Raw genomic sequence first — 20,911 nt, forward strand, 5'->3', positions numbered from 1 at the left:
CTCCAGAGGAAGTTCCAAAAGGTGAAATAAGCTGGTCCTCATCACACAAGGTTCTCCTAGAAGAACTTAAAAAGAATATTAAAAGAGAGCTAGAAGAAAAGTGGGGAAAGGAAATGAAAGCCTTGCAAGAGAGTTTGGAAAAGGCAACACAAAACAGAGATAGCAAAATGGAAAAAAGCATATAATAACTCATTAAAAGATAGATTTGATAAAGTGGAAAAAGGAAGCAACTTTAAAAAAAACAGAATTTGTGAAACAGAAAAAAATAACTTCTTAAAAAACAAAATTTGTGAAATGGAAAAAGAAAATAGCTCCTTAAAAAACAGAATTTGTGAAATGGAAAAAAATTCCATAGAACAAAATGACTCATTCAAAAATTCAATTGGACAAATACAAAAAGAAGTAAAAAAAAAAAAAAAAAAAAAAAAAAAAAAAAAAAAAAAAAAAAAAAAAAAAAAAAAAAAAAAAAAAAGTAAATGAAGAAAATAACACACTGAAATCAGAATTGAACAAATGGAAATGAATGACTCAATAAGGCAATAAGAATCAGTCAAGCAAAACCAAAAAAAAAAAAAAGGAAAAAATGTAAAATACCTCATAGAGAAAACAACCGACCTGGAAAATAAATCTAGGAGAGACCATCTAAGGATTATTGGACTCTCTGAAATAAATGATGAAAAAAAGAGCCTAGACACTATTTTTCAGGAAATCATCAAAGAGAACTGCCCAGATGTCATAGAAACAGAAGGTAAAATAGACATTGAAAGAATTCATCAATCACCTATAGAAAGAGATCCAAAAATTAAAACGCCAAGAAATATTGTGGCTAAATTCTAGAACTATCAGACCAAGGAAAAAATACTACAAGCAGCCAGGAAAAAAAACCACATCAAATACCAAGGAGCCACAATAAGGATCACTCAGGATCTAGCAACTTTCACATTAAAGGACTGAAGAGCCTGGAATCTGATAGTCCGAAAGGCAAAGGAATTTGGTATGCAGCCAAGAATAACTTACCCAGCCAAACTAAGCATTTTCTTCCAGAGAAGAAGATGGACATTCAATGAAATAGGTGAATTTCATTTATTTCTGACAACAACAACAACAACAAAAAACAGAGCTAAACAAAAAATTTGACCTCCAATTATAGAACTTGAGAAGCATAAAAAGGTAAAAAGAACTCTTGAGAACTATATTTCTGTTATAGGTATATATAAAGAGTACATGTATACTTTGGTTTACTGTTGTAATATAAAAAAGAATCTAGAGGTGGAAAAGAAATTGTACCAGAAAAAGGGGAAAATGGAGGTACTACATTTCACGAAGAGGCAAAGGAAACCTATTATATCTGAGGAAAAGAAGGGAGGGGGATGATCATAGCGTGAATCTTACTCTCATCAGAATTGGCTCAAAGAGAAAATATTAGACATATTTATATTAGACACCGCACCAAGATAAGATCACAATGGGTTCATGATCTAGGCATAAAGAATGAGATTATAAATAAATTAGAAGAACATAGGATAATTTCCTCTCAGACCTGTGGTGGAGGAAGGAATTTGTGAAGAAGAACTAGAGATCATTACTGATCACAAAATAGAAAATTTTGATTATATCAAGTTAAAAAGCTTTTGTACAAACAAAACTAATGCAGACAAGATTGGTTTAGGTTCTGATAAAGGCCTCATTTCCAAAATATATAGAGAACTGACTGAAATTTATAAGAAATCAAGCCATTCTCCAATTGATAAATGGTCAAAGAATATGAACAGACAATTTTCAGATAATGAAACTGAAACTATTTCTATCCATATGAAAAGGTTCTCCAAATCATTATTGATCAGAGAAATGCAAATTAAGACAACTCTGAGATACCACTACACACCTCTCAAATTGACTAAGATGACAGGAAAAGATAATGATGAATATTGGAGGGGATGTGAGGAAACTGACACTGATGCATTATTGGTGGAGTTGTGAACAGATCCAACCATTCTGAAGAACAATTTGGAACTATACTCAAAAAGTTGTCAAAATGTGCATACCCTTTGATCCAGCAGTGTTACTACTGGGTTTATATCCCAAAAAGATATTAAAGAAGGCAAAGGGACTTATATGTGCAAAAATGTTTGTGGCAGTCTTTTTTGTAGTGGCTAGAAACTGGAAATTGAATGGATGCTCATCAATTGGAGAATGGCTGAGTAAATCATGGTATATGAATGTTATGGAATATAATTGTTCTGTAAGAAATGACCAGCAGGATGAATACAGAGAGGATTGGCGAGACTTAGAACTGATGCTAAGTGAAATAAGCAGAACCAGGAGATCATTATATTCTTCAACAACAGAATTGAGGATCAATTCTGATGGAAATGGCTCTCTTCAACAATGAGAGATTCTAAATCAGTTCCAATTGATCAGTAATGAACAGAACCAGTTACACCCAGTGAAAAAATACTGGGAAGTGAGTGTGGACCACACATAGCATTTACACTCTTTGTTACTGTTTGTTTACATTTTTGTTTTTCTTCCCAGGTTATTTTTACCTTCTTTCTAAATCCGATTTTTGTTGTATAGCAAGTAATGAACAGAACCAGCTACACCCAACGAAAGAACACTGGGAAATGAATGTAGGCCACAACATAGCATTTATACTCTATTATTGTTTGCTTGCACTTTTGTTTTTCTTCCCAGGTTATTTTTACCTTCTTTCTAAATCCAATTTTCTTGTGTAGCAAGACAACTGTATAAATAGGGAAAATATTGTATACATATTGTATTTAACATATTTAACATGTATGGGACTACCTGCCATCCAGGGGAAGGGGTGGGGGGAAGGAGAGGAAAAGTTGGAACAGAAGTTTTTGCAAGGGTCAATGTTGAAAAATTACCCATGCATATGTTTTGTCAATAAAAAGCTATAATAAAAATAAATAAATAAATAAATAAATAAAATGAAATAGAGAAGGGGGAAAAAAAAAGAATTTATGGTTCTACCCCCAACCTGTCAGAACCAAATTGATGGTCTCTGTCTAGAAATTCCTGAGCTCACCAACGTTTGGATTCCACTCCTTGCCTTTGTATCCCCTGATCACTTGGAGCCATATATAAATCATTGGAATCTCACATTTGATGCTGAACGATTTAAGACATCAGCTCTGGGACCAAAAGGGATCCTTTGGCCCCAGAAAATCTCTCCCTCTTAGAAACCCAAATAAATTATTACAAACTTTCTAATCTCTATCTTGCTTCAGTTTTTCTGGCATTACAGGGCTTAGAGTCAGGAAGCTCGGAGTTCAAATCTGGCCTTAGACACTTACTAGCTATGTGACTGAGTAAGTCACTTAACCTTGCTTGCCTCAGTTTCCTTATCTGTAAGATGAACTGTAAAAGAAAATGATCATTCATCATCTTTGCCAAGAAAATTTTAAATGAGTTTTGTGAATGAAGCTGGACATAATTGAAGGAACTTAACAACTATATAAATATAAATACATTATGTTTATATAATACTTTAAGATTTGCAAAGTGATTTACATACATCACCTCACTGGATGGAGAGACATTAGATCAATTGCCATCTTATGATCTGTTCTTTGCCATGCAATGACACCTATTACCCAAAACCCAAGGAGTCTGGGATACCCCTGGGCACTGCATGACAAAGAGAAAATCCATCATAAACAAATCCAAGGAAATAAAATAAATAAATATAAGGCAATTTTAGGGGAAGGCATTAGCATCTGCTGGGATCAGGAAAAGTTTTATATAAGACAATTGTGCATTACCTGAATTCTGAAGGAAACCAGGAATTCTGAGATGCAAAAAATGAGGTAGAAGTACATTCAGATACTGAGGGGAACCAATGCAAAATCATAGGGAAAAGATCTGGAGTTTCAGATGCACAGAACAGCAAGTAAACCTCCATGACTTGATTGCAGAAAGTATAGAGGAAAAATCTCAGGAAAATCTCATTTTAATTATGTTGATTTACATTTACACACATCACAAAGTCTCAGTGCTTTGGGTCAACACTCTAGATCACCCATAGATGTGGATCTTGCCCCAATTTCTAACTATTAACTTACTGGAAACCCCCAAACAAACTGTCAAAATGATCTGCTTACAGTTTCCGAAATGTATCTTTTTTTTTTTTTTTTTTTTACCCTTAACTATCTATCTATCCTAAAAGGTCCAATTCAAATTTCATATGAACTTTTCCCTGATCATTCTGGCCTGAATTGATTTCTTTCTGAACTCCTATATCTTTTTTTTTTTTTTTTTTTTGTCTTCATCACTCACTAGCCCCTCAATCAAGCAATCAAATTTGTTATGTATCCATTATGCGTCAGGAACTTAGATGCTGAGAATACAAAGACTTTCTTTTTTTTAAAGCTCCTCTCCTCAAGACTTTTATATTCTATGCAGATTAAAGCATACTTTTTTTCACTTTATATTTTTGTTGGGAGGAGGTTGGTTTTTGGTTTGGGCTTTTTTTTGGTCTATGTTTTCTTTCATAAGATAACTAATAATGGAAAAGTGTTTTGCATGACTGCATATGTATGTAACTTGTATCAAATTACTATCTTGGGCAGAAGAGAAGAGAGCAAAGGAGAAAATTTGGAACTCAAAATTTTTAAAAAATAAATGTTAAAAATTATTTTTACATGCAATTGGATAAAAATAAATTATTTTTAAAATAAATTTTTACATTCTTTTGGAGAGAAGAGAAAAGAAAACAATTACATATGTAAGTATATGCATGGTATATGTGTACAAGTAAATAAAAAAATACAAGGTAATTTTAGGGGAAGGTACTATCATCTGCAGGTATCAGGAAAGTTTTTATGTAAGATAATTGTGTATAAGCTGAATTCTGAAGAAAACCAGGAATTCTAAGATGCAAAAATAAGGTAGGAGTATATTCAGCTACTGAGGAGAACCAATGCAAAACCACAGGGAAAGGAGCTGGAGTTTCATGTCCATAGAATAGCAAGTAAACTATCTTGCCTGGTTTGCATAGAATATGTAATGGTAGAAGAAATCTGGAAAACGGGATTGAGACCAAATTGTGAAAAATTGTAAATGACAAATAAAGGATCTTATTTTATCCTAAAGACAACAGGGAACCACTGGGATTTACTGAGTAGGGAAGAGACACATTTACAATGGTAGATTAATAATAAAACCACATGAAGAGTGCTCCTGTTCTAATAATCCTGTCAATAAATGTAGAGGAATATAATATATTTTAATTTGGGTTTTAGGGAAAATTTATTAGTAATCCTAAAGCCCTCTGACCTAAGAGTACTATTGTTCTGACAATCTGTCAATAATTGCAAAAGTCCTCTGGCCTAGGAATTTAATAATATTTCTTACCTTAGATTATAAGGAAGATATATTAGTGATCCTGAAGCCCTCTGACCTAAGAGTACTCTTGTTCTAACAATGTCTGTTAATGATATCAAAGTCTTCTGGCCTTAAAATAATCCTATAAACATTACTGCCAGATAGATAAACTGTTGGTCAGCAATAAGCAAGTTCCTTAGACAATAGTGAATAATACCACCCCTAAAACCTATCTGAAAGCCATAAAATTAGCAAATAAGTAACATAAAGCTCTGATCCAATTTTGTATAAATCTATCCTGCTAATTTCTTTTGGAACTTAGCCCACTGCAACTGGCATTACAATTACAATAAACTTTTTGACCTTTGACTAGGAAATGGGTTCAAACCTGCAAATTCTTTTGAGACACCTCATGACACTGGTCTATTGGGGTCTTCTTCCCAACATCAACAATTATATAATATTTCATCACCATATCTTCCAAATTGGTAGGCAATCTCCTTCAGAAAAAGGACTTTATTCTAAAATTTCCTCCCAGAATATCTAACACAATAACTTATTCATATTTTCATTTTCTATTCAATTGTTTTTCAATCTTTTCCAATTTTTCATGACATATAAGGGGGGGGGGCGTATGTATAATATATCTCAATCTTAGTGCCAAAGTCATGTGTGCATTATGGTAAGAAATCAGAAGATTTCTCTATCAATTTTCTAACCAATACATTTGTAATTTTTTAAATCTCCATTTTTGATCAGTTTTCCTGCTTTCCTTCTTTTTTCTTCAAAAATTATTATTATTTCTTATATGGAATGAATCTCTAAGAGAAGGGAAGGATACAAAGCAAAATGTTGATATTATAAAAAATAAAATAATAAAAATTTATCTTTAAAGGATTATTACTACATGTTCCCACCATCCTTTTACTATCTTTATGATCTTTAAACTGATGACATTTTTTACATTTATCTTTTCCTTAATAATCTTAGATTAGTTCTACTTTGTAGATCATTCCTATTTGGTTTTTTTTGAGCATAGTACTTTAAATATCAATCAAGATTTACAGGCAATTTGTATGTTAATATAGCCTAAGAACACTGTTCAAATTCAGTTGTGACAATACCATCAGAACAAATAACAACAAGTTTTCTAATACCAAGCCGAAGACCCATTTGTTTTAAGCAATACTTTAACCCAGTAATTTAGGCTGTTCTCCAGAATTTGCTGTTATGAAATGTGACCATCAGGTCATGGAAAATTTAATTCATAAGGAAAGTTAAGCAATTTCTGCTATGATAATGGCTGTTGTTGATGTTGAAAATTTTTCTACATCTATTTATTTAGATAAATTTTTGACTAGTAAGAAAAAGGAGCATGGAATTCATCTATCCAGCATCTCTTTATTCCAAGCTTTATCCCAAACTCTACTGTACAAACATGTTGGTTACAAGAACCTTTTTGGACCTTATTTCTCTTTGGGCAGAAATCTTAGAATCATATACATGCTAGAAGCTCCTAAATAATTCAGGTTAAGCACTTGGATGTCTCATAACTGTCAGAAACCTCCTATAGAGAAAAAGTCTGTGAAACAGTCCTTCAAAATATCTGAATTTAAATATCTGTGAATTATGCTCAAATATATTGATTTCAAGGCATTTTCAAATCATCTGCAACTAGACTTTTCCAGGATATTTTTCCCAGAGAGGGAAAAAAAAGTCTTAAATAGCAAATCAAATTGTTATATATGACTTCGTACAATCCAGAATTAAATTTCACTCAAAAAAAAAAACAAAACTCATCTATAACAGATTTTTTTTTACATTCTATCCTCACAGTGAAATGGTCCATATTTCATACAAGTAAAACAAGATGGATTCTATCCTGACCACAAAGATCAGGACTGATTTATAAGTCAAGGAGAATCTTTTCTAACTCTGGGGGGAAAAGTAACAATCTGAAAATCATCATAGTTGACTGTTAAACCAATGTAGATTTATACAAAGTTCCAAGAAATAATCCTATTTAACAGTTTGTTTATATTAGTTGGAAGAAAGGATTTTTTAAAATTCAAATTGCAGTTATAACTACAATAAACCTAAATGTATAATTTTCAATAAAGAAAAAGTATATTGCTCCCTCTACCATGCTTCCAGGTATACCCAGAAGTCTCCCATTGCCTCTAGAATAACTGTAGCGTCTCTTAATGCTGCCCTAACCTTGTAACTCCCCTTAGAGCTACTCTTAACTGCCGGTCCGTCAACTTCCACGGCCTAGGCACCAACCCGGATAACAAAGAGATAGACCGACCAGAAGGGAGGGATGAAGTGAAAGAAACTTTATTCTTAGATAACACATCTTTATACCCCCCTGAGGATCTGGAAGAAGGGGGAGGTTCTCTAGGAACCTGGTATAACAGGATTGGCCCGAGAAGAGGGAGGGAGGCGTGCTAGGCTTTGAGAGCACTAAGGAGGGAGATGTGGTACCTGGGGTCACACACGGTTTCTTGGGTCTATGCCCCACCTCCACATAGAACTAGCCTGTGCCTCAGTACTCTCATTTCTCAGGTCCTCCCACATGTCTTGGATTGCATTCCTTGCTCCTAGAGGCTTTTTAACCCTTACAAATAACAAGAACAACAACAATAGCTAGCATTTATATAGTGTTTTACTTGTTATCACATTTGATCTTCTCAACAATCCTATGAGGTATTATTCCTATTATATAAATGAAGAAACTGGACCTTAGAGAGGTAAAGTAAGTTGCCCAGAGCCACACAGCAGTAAACATCTGAGGCAATATTTGAATTCAAGTTTTTTTTTTTTTTTTTACTTCAAATCTAGCACTCTACCCACTGTACTATTCTGCAGCCACAAAGAATGATATCCATAGAAGATACTCCCCTTCATACTGCTCTTATACACTCTGTGGCCTGAAAAGGAAGGAAGGAAGGAAGGAAGGAAGGAAGGAAGGAAGGAAGGAAGGAAGGAAGGAAGGAAGGAAGGAAGGAAGGAAGGAAGGAAGGGAGGGAGGGAGGGAGGGAGGGAGGGAGGGAGGGAAGGAAGAAGGGAAGGAGGGATGAACAATCCTTGATGCTAGAACAAGAAGCAATGATTGGAATAGATAGATTATTCCTTAACATTTTCTGTCCCTATGATAACACTACAGTATCTGCCCAGCAGTCCATTCCTCCCTTCTCCTACCAATATGGGAAAAAAGGAAAAGAACAAAAGACAAGAGTTTAAAAATGGAAGTAGCAAGACAGGATAGAAAACTGACATCTTCTCACCCAGAATAGGAACCAAAAGAAAATTGAATTTTTTGCCAAGGAAGAAATTTCCTCAAGACTGAATCACATTCACCTCTTAACAATGAAGCAATGAAGAGGAAAAACTAAACTGAAGCAAAGACCTACTTGTGAATGAAAGAATTAGAAGAAGTAAAGTAGCAACTATCCATTTCATCAGCTGCCCAATCTTAATGATTTGGGAATCTAACATTTCTTGACCCATATTCCCTTTGAAATACCTTCCCAAGACACATCTGGAACCTAAAAGTCTAGTACTATTTTCTCCTAAGCGAATGCAATAGTACAATCCTAACAGAACATGATGATAAGACAAAATTACCCTGGTTATCTCTTGATTTCCACTATCAAAAGCATGTTGAAACCAAAGGAAATGTGCTAAGGGAAGAAAAGGGCAACTTCACCTGGAGCATTTGGCTGGAAGACTTTATTCAGATCCAAGGAGGATGTTCTGGAATGGGATTTCTGTGGTCTCGGTGGGGGAGTGGGAGGTTCCTCGACCCTTTTCATGGCCTCTTCTAGAGATGTGTTAGAATAAGATCTGCAGCAAAATAAGGGAATATCAAAAGGAAAATAGCAATAGTTTCACTCTCTGGAGTTGGAATTAAGAGAGGAAAAATAATATCCCAAAGGCTTAGTCAAGTGATTTCAGTGGTCTTGAAAAGCAATTAGCATGAACAAGGCACTGAGCTGTCAGACTCAAGTATAAAATAAAGTCATTGGTCTGTTACATCTTTAAGCCTAAATGTCCATCCTTTGTGATGGGAGAGTTAGGGAAGAGAAATGTATCTAAATTCCAACTGTTATTGAAACTACACATCAAAAACAGAAATATGTTTGCCAGATCTTCATTGGTCATGCATCCTCATTTTACCACAAGGATCACATGGCACTAAGCAATTCTTTTCTCCTAATCACAAGGCATGCACCACATTGTGATTAGTAAAAGCACAAGGCAGGTATTAGAGTCACAAGGAAATGTCCCAAATACAATCCAAATACACAGAAACCAGGATTTTTTTTAATTCTAAGAAACATTAGTTATCATGTTGTTTTCAAACTATATTATATTTTCATATAATACCTCCAATAGTTTGGTTTATGTAACTCAAACCACAATGAGTCAAGTAAGAGGTAATTCCTTCTATGGCCACATTGACTGAAATGTATTTAACAAAAACCTTGATCATTTTGGATAGTAAGACATCTCATCCCTGCCCCAACCTAAGCGCCTATTGTTTATGAAATCATATTCTTTAGAGTCTGCAAAATAATGGAACTAGAAACTAGGAAATTGGATAATTCCAGGCTTCCTCATTTAATCCTCGAATGACCTTGATCAGATAACTAAACTAGCAAATGGATCTTAAGTTACCTGGTTTAAAGTCAGGGGGAGAGTAGGAGGGAGGTGACATGTAGGGGAGAGGAATAAGACACATGAAAGAATATTTTTAAGACAAACAAATACAGGTGAGCTGCTTTGGGTGGGCCGGGTGGAAGTGTTAAATTCTACTTAATAACAGGAAACCTTCTGTTCTAGGCAAAGGGATTACTATTACACAAATTTGCTTTTGCTGAATAAGTTTTTCAGATTTCTTTTGCTGCAATCAAGGGATTTTTTCGTATTGTTTTATTTTGATTTCTTGCAAAAGGTGTACTCTTAACTAAAGCCAGCATTAAGAATTCAAGGTGTTATATTCACAAGAATACAGTAGGCATAACAAATACCAGAGCCAAAGTTAGTACCAGAGTTAAAACAGGACATGAGTGCTCTGGTTTTTATTTTCTTTACCAAAAACAGAGGGAATTGAACTGAAAGGGGGTCAGCCTTTTAATAGTTACTTAGTCAAGATGTAAATATATAGATCCTTTCTAGAAGTTAATAGAACAATCCAGAGCAGATGTATTCTTAATAACATTCCTCATTCTAAAAAAAAAAAAGGCATTTATAAATCATCCTTTTCAACAAAAAATATTGGGTCCATTTTAATTCCAATCACAAGAAAATTATGGGTATACAAATGAAAGTCTATTTTTAAAAAAAGCATAGATGGAATATTATTTATCTTCTTTCAGCTAAACTCAGATTTTGGGTGAAGTGTATTAGAAAATAGATTGGTATAGAATCCTAATGACGAAACATTAATCTAAAGTTCTGGTGAACAGAAATTATAAATGTAGCTTTCACTAGTTCTTAGGGCCAACAGAAAGAAGAAAACCCCTGCTATTCACACTTTAAACAACATTATTTATTTAAGTAACTTAAGTATTTCCAAGGGCCAAATGAGATAATTATTGTAAATGCTCAGCACAGTGCCTAGAACACTGTAGGAACTTTATGAGTGCTTGTTTCCTTCCCCAGTCCATCCTCTCCTATCTCAATGATGGGCTCTACTTTTCTGGAATTACAGGGAAGGTGTAGGTACTGGTCCCCAAACAAGAAATGTTTTTCTTTCTTGAGGAAAGTAAAAATACCAGAAGGATCTTGTGTTCATTCATCAAAAAGATTTTTATTTATTTGCCAATTATGAAGCTTAAAATAGGATAATCATAATTTTTCTATGTAAAAGATTTTTCAATTTATGACAAACAGATTCCATTAACACATAATTTATAGATATATGAATAGATGTGTTGGGGGATCATTTGTAGTTTAACCTAAATCAAAATGAAAAAGTTCATATTTAAGCATAATTATGATTGGAGGAGGGCGGATGGCTCTCTATCTTAGAAAGAATGACAAGATATGTTAGATAGCCAATACAACCCAGTAGGTTTACAATAGGATTAGATTTAAACATTTTTCAGAAACATGTCTATTGCATACAAATAATTTCATGAGGAAGTTGGACATTCTTCAAAAAGCAGAATCAAATCAGACAACACAAGCATAATTTGAAAATTTGGTTCTTATATGTAGGGGACCAGCCTCTCATCTGCTTTGACATCTGCTTTAATATTTTTTTCTAAGATCATTTGCTTTGGTCTCAATCAATCACACAAACAAATCTATTTTTCCCCTACTCTGCTCTTACTGGTTCTTTTTTTCCCTTCCACTTGTGGTGTAAGCACCAAATGCAAAGAACCCTCTAAGAGGAATGAAGGATTATTTATATGGCTTATTTGATTGGCTCTAAGAAAGAAACGGCATAAAAATCTATCCAATGGTCTTAGATGGCTTTCCTACTACCACTAATTCCATCACCTTTTCTTTAACATTGAGAGATTCACTTTAGTTATAATATCAAACTTCAGTGTTAATTTTGATTATTATTTCCTTTCATTCAAATTTGTTTTCCTCAATTAATTCTCCATCTTGTACCCAGAGAGTAACACATTACATGCAATCTCATCCCAAAAGAGATTATGGAAAAACTACTAATTTTTAGTACTAACACAAAGTTCCACAGTCTACTCAGGGTCACTACTTATATTCAGCATGCCATTCATTACTAATGAATTACATACGCACATTTATACATATATGCATGTGTATGCAATATACATATATATGAATGTATTTGTGACTTCTGAAATTGTATCTGTATGTACATATGTATGTACATATAAAGATACAGAGACATACAAGTGAAATATGAGGATGATATGTTTTGTCTATTTTCCCCCCAAATAGAGATGAGGCAGAAATCAAGGCACTGAAGCAGAGATCAAAGAAATACTACCTGGATCTTGGTCTTGCTTTGAGAGTGTTCAAGTCCTTAGAAGTAGCTGAAACAGAGATTATTGCTATTTTCTTGGGTTCCACTTGTGCCATTATAAACCCAGAGACTTATCTACAGAACTAGCAAAGAACATACCAAAAGATAAGCAGAAGGCTCCAATACAGAGTAATTTGATGGCTTCCTTGTTATCATGAGCAACTGAAATCCTAATCTAAAATCAGAAGCCAGAATTGAAAGGAAAAGTTCCAACATAGTTGGACATCATTTCAGACCCTCATAAATAACTTTCAAAACTAAGACAGTCAATTAAAAAAATTCTTGGTTAAACAAGTGACCTTCATAGAGTTATCAATTAGTATTTATGACTGGGAGGATTCTTGGGACTTTTTATATTAGCATTGAAGAAATAGTCTAAGCTTATGCCGTGGAGAGTAGAAAAGTTTCCCAGGCCATTTGTTTGCTCTACTAATTCAAGTATAATGATACTATATTAGGGGAAAAGTTTGAGGGCCTGTTATATTCGAAAAATTAAAGTTGCCTCATAAAGGCATTTGCCTAAGTTTTTCTTAGGAGGAAAAGTTGAAATTCTAAAACTGAGATCTGGAGAGACTCATTAAAATACACTGTCATCTATTTAAAAAACACCACTTCTAAAGGAGAGACACAGAATCATAAACTAAGACCTTCAGCAACAAATTCCCATAGGGTCTACTCACTCATCTCCATGTGAGTCAACTCCCACACTGCTTTAAAAACAAGTAGTCATGAGTAATTTCCAGATAAGACAGTTAGAAACTCTTGGTCAAAATGAGATTTTGCAAATTTTGAAACTGATGACTAAGAATCCCTATAAAAAATTCCATGGAAGAAAAACAACTTACAGGAAAGCAAGAACTGCATTTTCTATTGTATTCGAGCTTATATATTCACCCTAGAAAAGGTATTATAGTTTCATCCTACCTCCTTTTACATGCTTAAGAATGCAAATCCCCTTTTTAAAAAATCTGAATGGATTATGTTCATTAAAAATCCTGCATATAAATATTTACGTGAGGCAATTAGGAAAGACTAACTGGGCAACCTGAAAACTGACAACATATCCATTATATCACAAACCGTTAGAACTTATTAGTCATTCATATAAGATACATTTTTAAGAGAGAAGAACGAAAACAAGCATTTATAAAGCACCAACTATGTGACAGACACTGGACTTAGCATTTAAAATTATTTCATCTGATCCTCAATACAATCCTCGGTAGATGCTACTATACCTATTTTATGATTGAGAAAATGGAAGCAGATACAAGGTGACTTGGCCAGGATCATACAACTAGTAAGTGTTTGAAGCTAGATTTTAACTGGGGAGGGGAAGGAGAAGAGAGAAAGAGAAGTAAGAACTATACAGAAACCAATATATCTTTAGCAGGCAATTCAACCTTCAAGGGTTCAGTTCCTTTATAAAAGGGGTGGACTAACCCTTTTAGAACTAACTTCAGCTGTAAATCTATAATCTTTTGCTCCTGTGCCTGCCCCTTACCCTCACCCTAAAAAAAAGTCCACACACTAATCTATTTATTTTTTAAACAATGGCAAGTTGTTCTTGACAAGCTTCCTTTCCCTAGTTACGTATCCTTCTACATTCAAATGAAAGAAGAGCTTTGCTCTGGATCCTTCCTATGTACACTCCCTCAACCCGGAAAGAATAATGGCTGGTGGGGAGAATCCTTCTCCAGCTAACTGGTGCTATAAAGCCAGGCTCATGTGGCTGCTGCAGAGGAGAACATTTAGGCTTACTCCAAGAAGACTGAGATTTTCTCCTGAAACTCAGCTGAACCAGTTAATCAGGCTCTGCCTTCTCCCTGTTCTGCCCTAGGCAACATCCCTCTTGAAGATCACAGTAACTCAGAACCAATTCTTCTTGGTCCAGGATAGTCTAACAAATATAGTCTTCTAAATAGTATAGCATGACCTTTCTTGGATTTTTTGACAACCCTTTTGCTGATTTTTGCTAGAATGTTCAGGCAGAATTGGGATGTGGAATGTTGGGGTAAGGATGGTGGAAAGAAGACAGTAGTGTGTGTGTGTGTGTGTGTGTGTGTGTGTGTGTGTGTGTGTGTGATGAATTATGGCTGGGTACAAGAAGTATCTGATATGCAGGGATAAGAACATCAGATTAGGAGTGCAGAAACTTAGACTCTAAGCCATTAACCTAACTAGTTGTATGGTATTGGGGGTTTTTATTCTCTTCTGACAAATATGGAAAATGCCCACCTATCTACCTTGAAGGACTGTTGAGAGGAACAATGAAGATATAATGTGAGGATATTATAAAAAGTGGGGAAGAATCTTATAAAAATGTAGAATAATAACATAATAATAATAATTAAAAACAATAAAAATAAAACATAATAAGCCTCATTTATCCAAAGGTCAAACTTCTCAACTAAATTTTTTGAAAAAGTCTTCTCTTTGATGCTTCTGTTTCTTTTTTTTCCCCTCTATTCTAAAGCCCTAATCTGGCTTCTGACTTCATCATCAATTTAAACTGCTCTCTCCAAAGTTATCAATGAACTTTAAGTTGCTAAATCTAATGACTTTTCTCAGTTCTCATCCTTCCTGGTCTCTCAATAGCATCTGACACAGTTAATCATTTTTTTCCTCTTATAAACCCTTTTCTCTCTTTTTTTTCTTTCTTCCTCCCTCCTTCCTTCTTTCCCTCCCTCCCTCCCTCCCCCCTCTCTCTGTTTCTGTCTCTTTCTCTGTCTTTGTCTCTCTCCCCACTTTGTCTGTCTCTGTGTGTGTTTCTCTCTGTCTCTCTGTATGTTTCTGTCTCTTTCTCTGATGTCTCTCTCTCTTCTCCCCTTGTCTCTGTCTCTCTCTGTCTCTTTCTCTCTGTGTGTCTTTTTCTCTCTCTCCCTTCTCTCTCTCTCCATCCTACGCCATCCCATGATCCACATTATTCACCCACTTAAATCTTGCTACTTAGAACTCCTAACTTCCATTAAGATTCAGCTCAAGCATTGCTTCCTGTAGGAAGCCTGTCCTGGGCCACTTTGCTGCCACTGACTTTATGACTACTTCCCATCTACTTCATGATTTTGTTTGATCTGATTTATGGATATTATGTCATCTCCTCTATCAAAATGTAAGTTTTTTAAAGGCAGGGACTGTATGTTTTCTCATGGTCTTCCAAGTATTTGGCACATAGATGCTGCAAAAATGCTTACTGATTAATTATTGATTCTTGTGGAAGATGATAGTAAGCTATAGGTAGTCTCAGAGGTCTCTTAACAACAGAGACTAAGTCACAAATTTCTAAAAAGAGAGGCATGGAGTGTTGTTGAAGTATTGGAAAATGGATTATAGTCTGAAAATCTTTGATCTTAGTTTTTCCTACTTACAATCTGTGCACAGAATTTCTCCTATGTAAATGTGCAGATTAAGAGAAAACTTAGTGATCTGGTTTCCCCTTTATTTTTTCCTAGGACAATATGTTGGGATAAAAGATAGGGGAAGCCTGCTCTATCCCCACACATTGAGAAGTAATAGATGATATCATATCTAAAGATACCCAGAATCATCAACAGCTCCCCTAATGCATTTGTGATTAGAGCAAGAAGTCCTACACATATGAGTATGATTGAGTCATAATGAGCTTTTCTGAGGAAGTTTAGCCTGGAAAAAAAGAGAGGAGAAAGAGAGAGAATTGTGATAATTATGGTTAAAAGAATTTCAAGTAAAAGAGGAATTAGATTTTTTTCTGCTTGTCCCCAGAAGACAGAAGTAGGACCAACAAATAGAAGTTAAAGGGGGTAGCTAGGTGGCACAGTGAATAGAGCACCAGCCTTGAAGTCAGGAGGGCCTGAGTTCAAATTTGGTCTCAAACGCACTTCCTAGTTATGTGACCCTAGGCAAGTCACTTAACCCCAATTGCCTCAGGGAAAAAAAAAAGTTAAAGGCAAAAATTGATTCCTAACAATGAGAGCTGTAGAATGGAGAGTGTATATAGACAGCCTATGAATTCTCTATCCCTGAAAAAACTTAAGGAAAGGTGATAAGATCACATAGAAAGGATTTTCATTCTTATTCAAGTATGGGTTAAACTAGATTTGGGTTTCTGAAGTCTTTCTAAGACCTTCCAGTTTTGAAATTCTATAATTCTATGAATCATCAAGTAAAGCTAAATATATTGTTATATTGTTTAATATATTCTAATTAGATAATAATTTTTAGAAAGAGTTTTATCCTAAATTGTTTAAAATTTAATGCTTAAAGTGGTTATTTTCCATGATCTACAAAATTACCTCCTGTAGAACACCATTACCATACCAATGAATAAGTGAAATGTCACATTATTATTATCAGACATTATTATTTCTATGGAAGGAGAAAGATAAATGCTTTTCTGTCAATTCATCCTCATAATTATTGCCTCCATCACCTCAGACTCAATAAAAATCAAACAAGTTTGATACATTCCAACAAGATGCATATACAAAAGATTAGGGAAAGGTAAAAAATACTCTGAATCTTGAATCAGAAGATCTTTTGGGGAACTCAGTTCCTACATCAAAAAAATGAAGGAGTTATATTAGAACAGGGATTGGCAAATTATAGCCTTTAGGCCAAATTCAGTCCAGCCATCTGTTTCTGTACAACTCGTGACTAAGTGCTATCCTTAGTTTAGCTCACAAACCTTACAAAAACAGATGCTAGGCCAAATCTGTCCTGTAGGCTATAATTTGCTGATTGATGGGCTAGACCACTACTTAGGTGGTTAGGTGGCTGCCACTGGATAGAGTCAGGGGATAGAGTGATAGCCCTCCGCTATTTGGTTAGACCTGAGTTTAAATTTTACCTCAGACACTTACTAGATGTGTGACTCTAGGAAAGTCATTTACTTTCTATCTCAGTTTCCTCAATTGTAAAGTAAGATTAACAATAGTACCTATCTCCCAGATAAGTAGCAAATAATATAGAATTTGTAAACTATTTAGCACAGTATTTAGCCTGGCACATAATAGGTACTTAATAAATGTTACCTTACCTTGTTCCCCTACCAATTTTAAATCAATGACTATATAGGACTGCCCTATTATACTTTTCATAAAAGTCTCAAGAATTGTTCCATCTGCATCCAGAGAAAGAACTATGGAGACCAAAATTTTCACTTTTTTGGTGATTTTTTGTTTGCTTGTTTTTTTTTTTCTTTCTTATTTTTTATTTTGATCTGATTTTTCTTGTTCAGCATGATGAATATAGAAATATATTTAGAAGAATTGCACATGTTTAACCTATATCAGATTGTTGTCTTGGGGAGGTAGAGGAGACATGGAGAAAAATTTAGACCACAAGGTGAATGTTGAAAAACCAGGTATTTGGAAAAATAAAATACAATTAAAACTTTTCTCAGTCTCTAAAACTAAGATGATTGAATTATACAGTTTATGCAAAAGTTGGAAAATTCCATAGTACCATTCCCAAAATCGCTTAATTGCTGTTCACAGAGAGCACTGCTATGGATTTGGATGAAGGTATGAAAGCTAAATGACATGCTATAGCTTTTAACATTAATAAGGGAATGGGTTGGGGAGAGGGGAAAGTGCTGCATTGCTAAGACCATTAACTAAGAAAAGGGTACTTTTCTTAGGAATTCAGGAAGAGTTCCTTTGTGAATTACAAATTAGGACTGAAGTTTAATGACTCAACTTAGAAATTGTGAAAAGCCAATTAATATTACAAGTCACTGTCTTTAGCGTTCCAACAAAAGCAAATAATGACACCAAGATACCAAGGGGAAAATAATATTTATATACACAGCTATAGATGTTTTCCTGAAAAACCATAGACTCACAGACTTTGCAAGGGGAAAGGGACTAAATTTAAGGAACTCTCAAAGTTCCATTGTCAGTTTAAAAATTAGGTCTAATGTTCAACAATTTATACTGAGAAATAGTTAACAGCTCCCAGAAGAGGAGATTCTCAACCAATGCAGGTCAATATCTTTTCTACAATTTACAATCTTAGAGGGATGACTAGAGCACAAAGAAGACTTTCCCAGTCAATATGTGTCAGAAGCAGTACTTAAAAGGAAGTTTCACTGGCTATAACAACAATTTGTTATCCATCATATCATGCTGTAATATTGGTGTGTGTGTAGCATAAAAGAATCTTTGTTCATATTACAAAAAATAACACAAAAAGCTTATAAATAAACCATATGGACCACATTAAGATGAAAACAAATTCAAATACAATTTTATATCTAAGCCATGCCCGCTACCTCTAGTCAATGGGTTTAATAGATGTTTATTTTAATATGCTACTCCCCAGTCAAAGCCCATGGAGAAAGACATTTTTTAAATTAATTTGATCGTAAAGTTCACATACCATGTAAAATTAGCTACATGTGCCACATTTACATGCTATCATCTCTTAAAGCCAGGAAATCATTAAGAGTCTTGTCTACTACAGTGAGAGGAGATATTTTCCTAATGCTGTAACAAGATGACATTTCACCCTTCAAATCAAATAACCTTTAATGATAGCACAATATGAATTTAACAGACTGACACATTTCCAATTCAATTTGCAGATATGAAAGATGGGGTGGGAGGACATTTGGCATAAACAGTATAAATTCTTCTGTACTGTGAGTGAACATTTCCATGATCTAGTTTCAAATAATTAAATGGGAGAATGGAGATAGTAGTTGAGATTCCTATAATCTGAAGGAAGTCATATTGATATACATGATCAATTTTTCATTTCTTGATGTAACTGTTCAGATCATAAACTTCAAAGATAAATAATTTCTCTCCTTACTCTATGTATCAATCTAAAGTCTTGATTTATCTAATTCCAATAGATGTATGCCATAACTTCATACATGCTGAAAACAGAATATGATTAAAAATCAAACAGCATGAAATGTGTTGAAAATGAAAACACCATCTTGTTTCTGTATTTCCAAAGTCAGAATGGAAACAAACAAACAAAAAGCAAGATCCAGGCCAAAACTCTTCACAAGGTAAATTCTGACAAAAATGATTGAGGGCTCAATCAAGCAGAGTAAGTCACTGAATTTCTCCTCATCAATGGTCTCTGCAAAGTTCTAAACAGAGGCTGAGCTTGCCCAGGTCCAAGCATTCACTCTCACTTTCCAAACAAAGACTCTTCCACTATCCTTTTTTTCCAGCAATTACTTCCAATTCAGCTTTGTGCTTAGATACAATTCTAAGTTCATTCTCTTCAGAGTTATCTTTAACGATCACATTCTCCAGTCTCCAACTAATAAAGTACATTAAAAATTTTGGAAAGGAGGAATTTGGGGGGAAATAGTTCCTACTGACATTGGATATCCAGCAAAAATATCGACTATTTATGCCATACAAAAAAGCAAGCAAAATGGCCTGCTAAAATTTCTCTTGTTCTGAGTCATCTCAATTTCTCAAACAGTGGCTAAGTCACTCCCAAATTAAATTTTCAGTCCTCTTCATATGCAAACTGAACTTGGGATAATTAGACTACTCTACCCTCTCATAACAGACAGATGGAGAAAACAGTAAAAAAAAAAAAAAAAACCAAACACATCCTTCTGAAATATTTCAAAAGCAGGAACCAGGAACCACAACAGGAACACACAACAAAACCCACAACAAGGAACACAACTGAAAAGCTAAGTTATGTCTGCAGCAAAACCTACACCAGCAATCATCTTCCACCTACTCAACTTTTTACTGAGCAATTAAGAATATTTTAAGCTTGTTTCATGTTAGATATGATTAATTCAAAAAAATTACAATAATTGGAAACTCATTAAAATGGCTTTCTCCTACCTGTGTCAACAGATAAGTCCTTTGGCATGGCTTCATCCACAGAGCTTATTTTCAATGCTACATTTTAAAAGGGGGAGGGTAAGGGGAGGAAAGGAGACACTGTAATTTCTTTTCTTTTAAGGCATATTATCCTAAAACAAATTAATCTCCAGTTATTTCATCTTTCTACTTTCTAACACATGGATTTAAAGAGATCTGAGAATTTTGTTCAATATTCTAATGTTTATATTTTAGTATAGTTGGTTTCCTTTGTAATCATATATATTTTATTTTATGCATTTAGGAACTTTATTTTGATTGCTCCATAAGTCAAAGGTTCAGAAGTCTAGATTGCTAAAGGGGTCACAATACAAATAAAGTTAAGAAGCCCTGTGCCATAAGTTTTGTTAATACATTCACAGCTAGTGAGGCTCTTTGTGGACTTTCAGGTAGAGATATCCATAGTCTCTGGAATAGACAATGACAGTTTTAGTTTCTTCCATGTCTATTCATTACCTATGTCAAGCACAGAGTCTACAGCTCACATTCAATCTTTTTTAATAATATTTTTCTCAATTACACAAAAATTAATTTTTAATATTTTTCACATTTTAAAAAAATGTTGTTTCAAATTCTCTCCTTCCTTCCCCCTCCTACTTCCCTAAGAAAGTAAGCAATTTATATAGGTTATATATGTGCAATTATCACATTCAATTCTGCAAAACCATTCCTCAAATTGTTTTCTTTTCTTTTT

The 20,911-nt window shown here is 34.4% G+C and overlaps 1 protein-coding gene across 12 annotated transcripts in view; it reads right to left on the reverse strand.

Moving 5' to 3' along the window:
• REPS2 (RALBP1 associated Eps domain containing 2) overlaps window positions 1-20,911 on the reverse strand; it is a 258,619-nt gene that overhangs the window by 75,405 nt on the left and 162,303 nt on the right. For 6 of the 12 annotated variants that reach the window (XM_031958943.1, XM_031958944.1, XM_031958938.1 and 3 more), the window contains 3 exons: window positions 20,179-20,235; window positions 12,338-12,383; window positions 9,059-9,195 (listed from right to left, as the gene is read on the reverse strand). The exons of 3 other annotated variants lie outside the window; for them this stretch is intronic. In XM_031958943.1, the coding sequence (XP_031814803.1) occupies window positions 9,059-9,195; window positions 12,338-12,383; window positions 20,179-20,235 (240 nt within the window). The remainder of the gene's footprint in view (window positions 1-9,058; window positions 9,196-12,337; window positions 12,384-20,178; window positions 20,236-20,911) is intronic. 3 more of the 12 variants (XM_031958939.1, XM_023500317.2, XM_023500316.2) reach the window with 1 other exon arrangement.

The sequence above is a fragment of the Sarcophilus harrisii genome, chromosome 3 (assembly GCF_902635505.1).
Source record: "Sarcophilus harrisii chromosome 3, mSarHar1.11, whole genome shotgun sequence".
Taxonomy (NCBI): domain Eukaryota; kingdom Metazoa; phylum Chordata; class Mammalia; order Dasyuromorphia; family Dasyuridae; genus Sarcophilus; species Sarcophilus harrisii.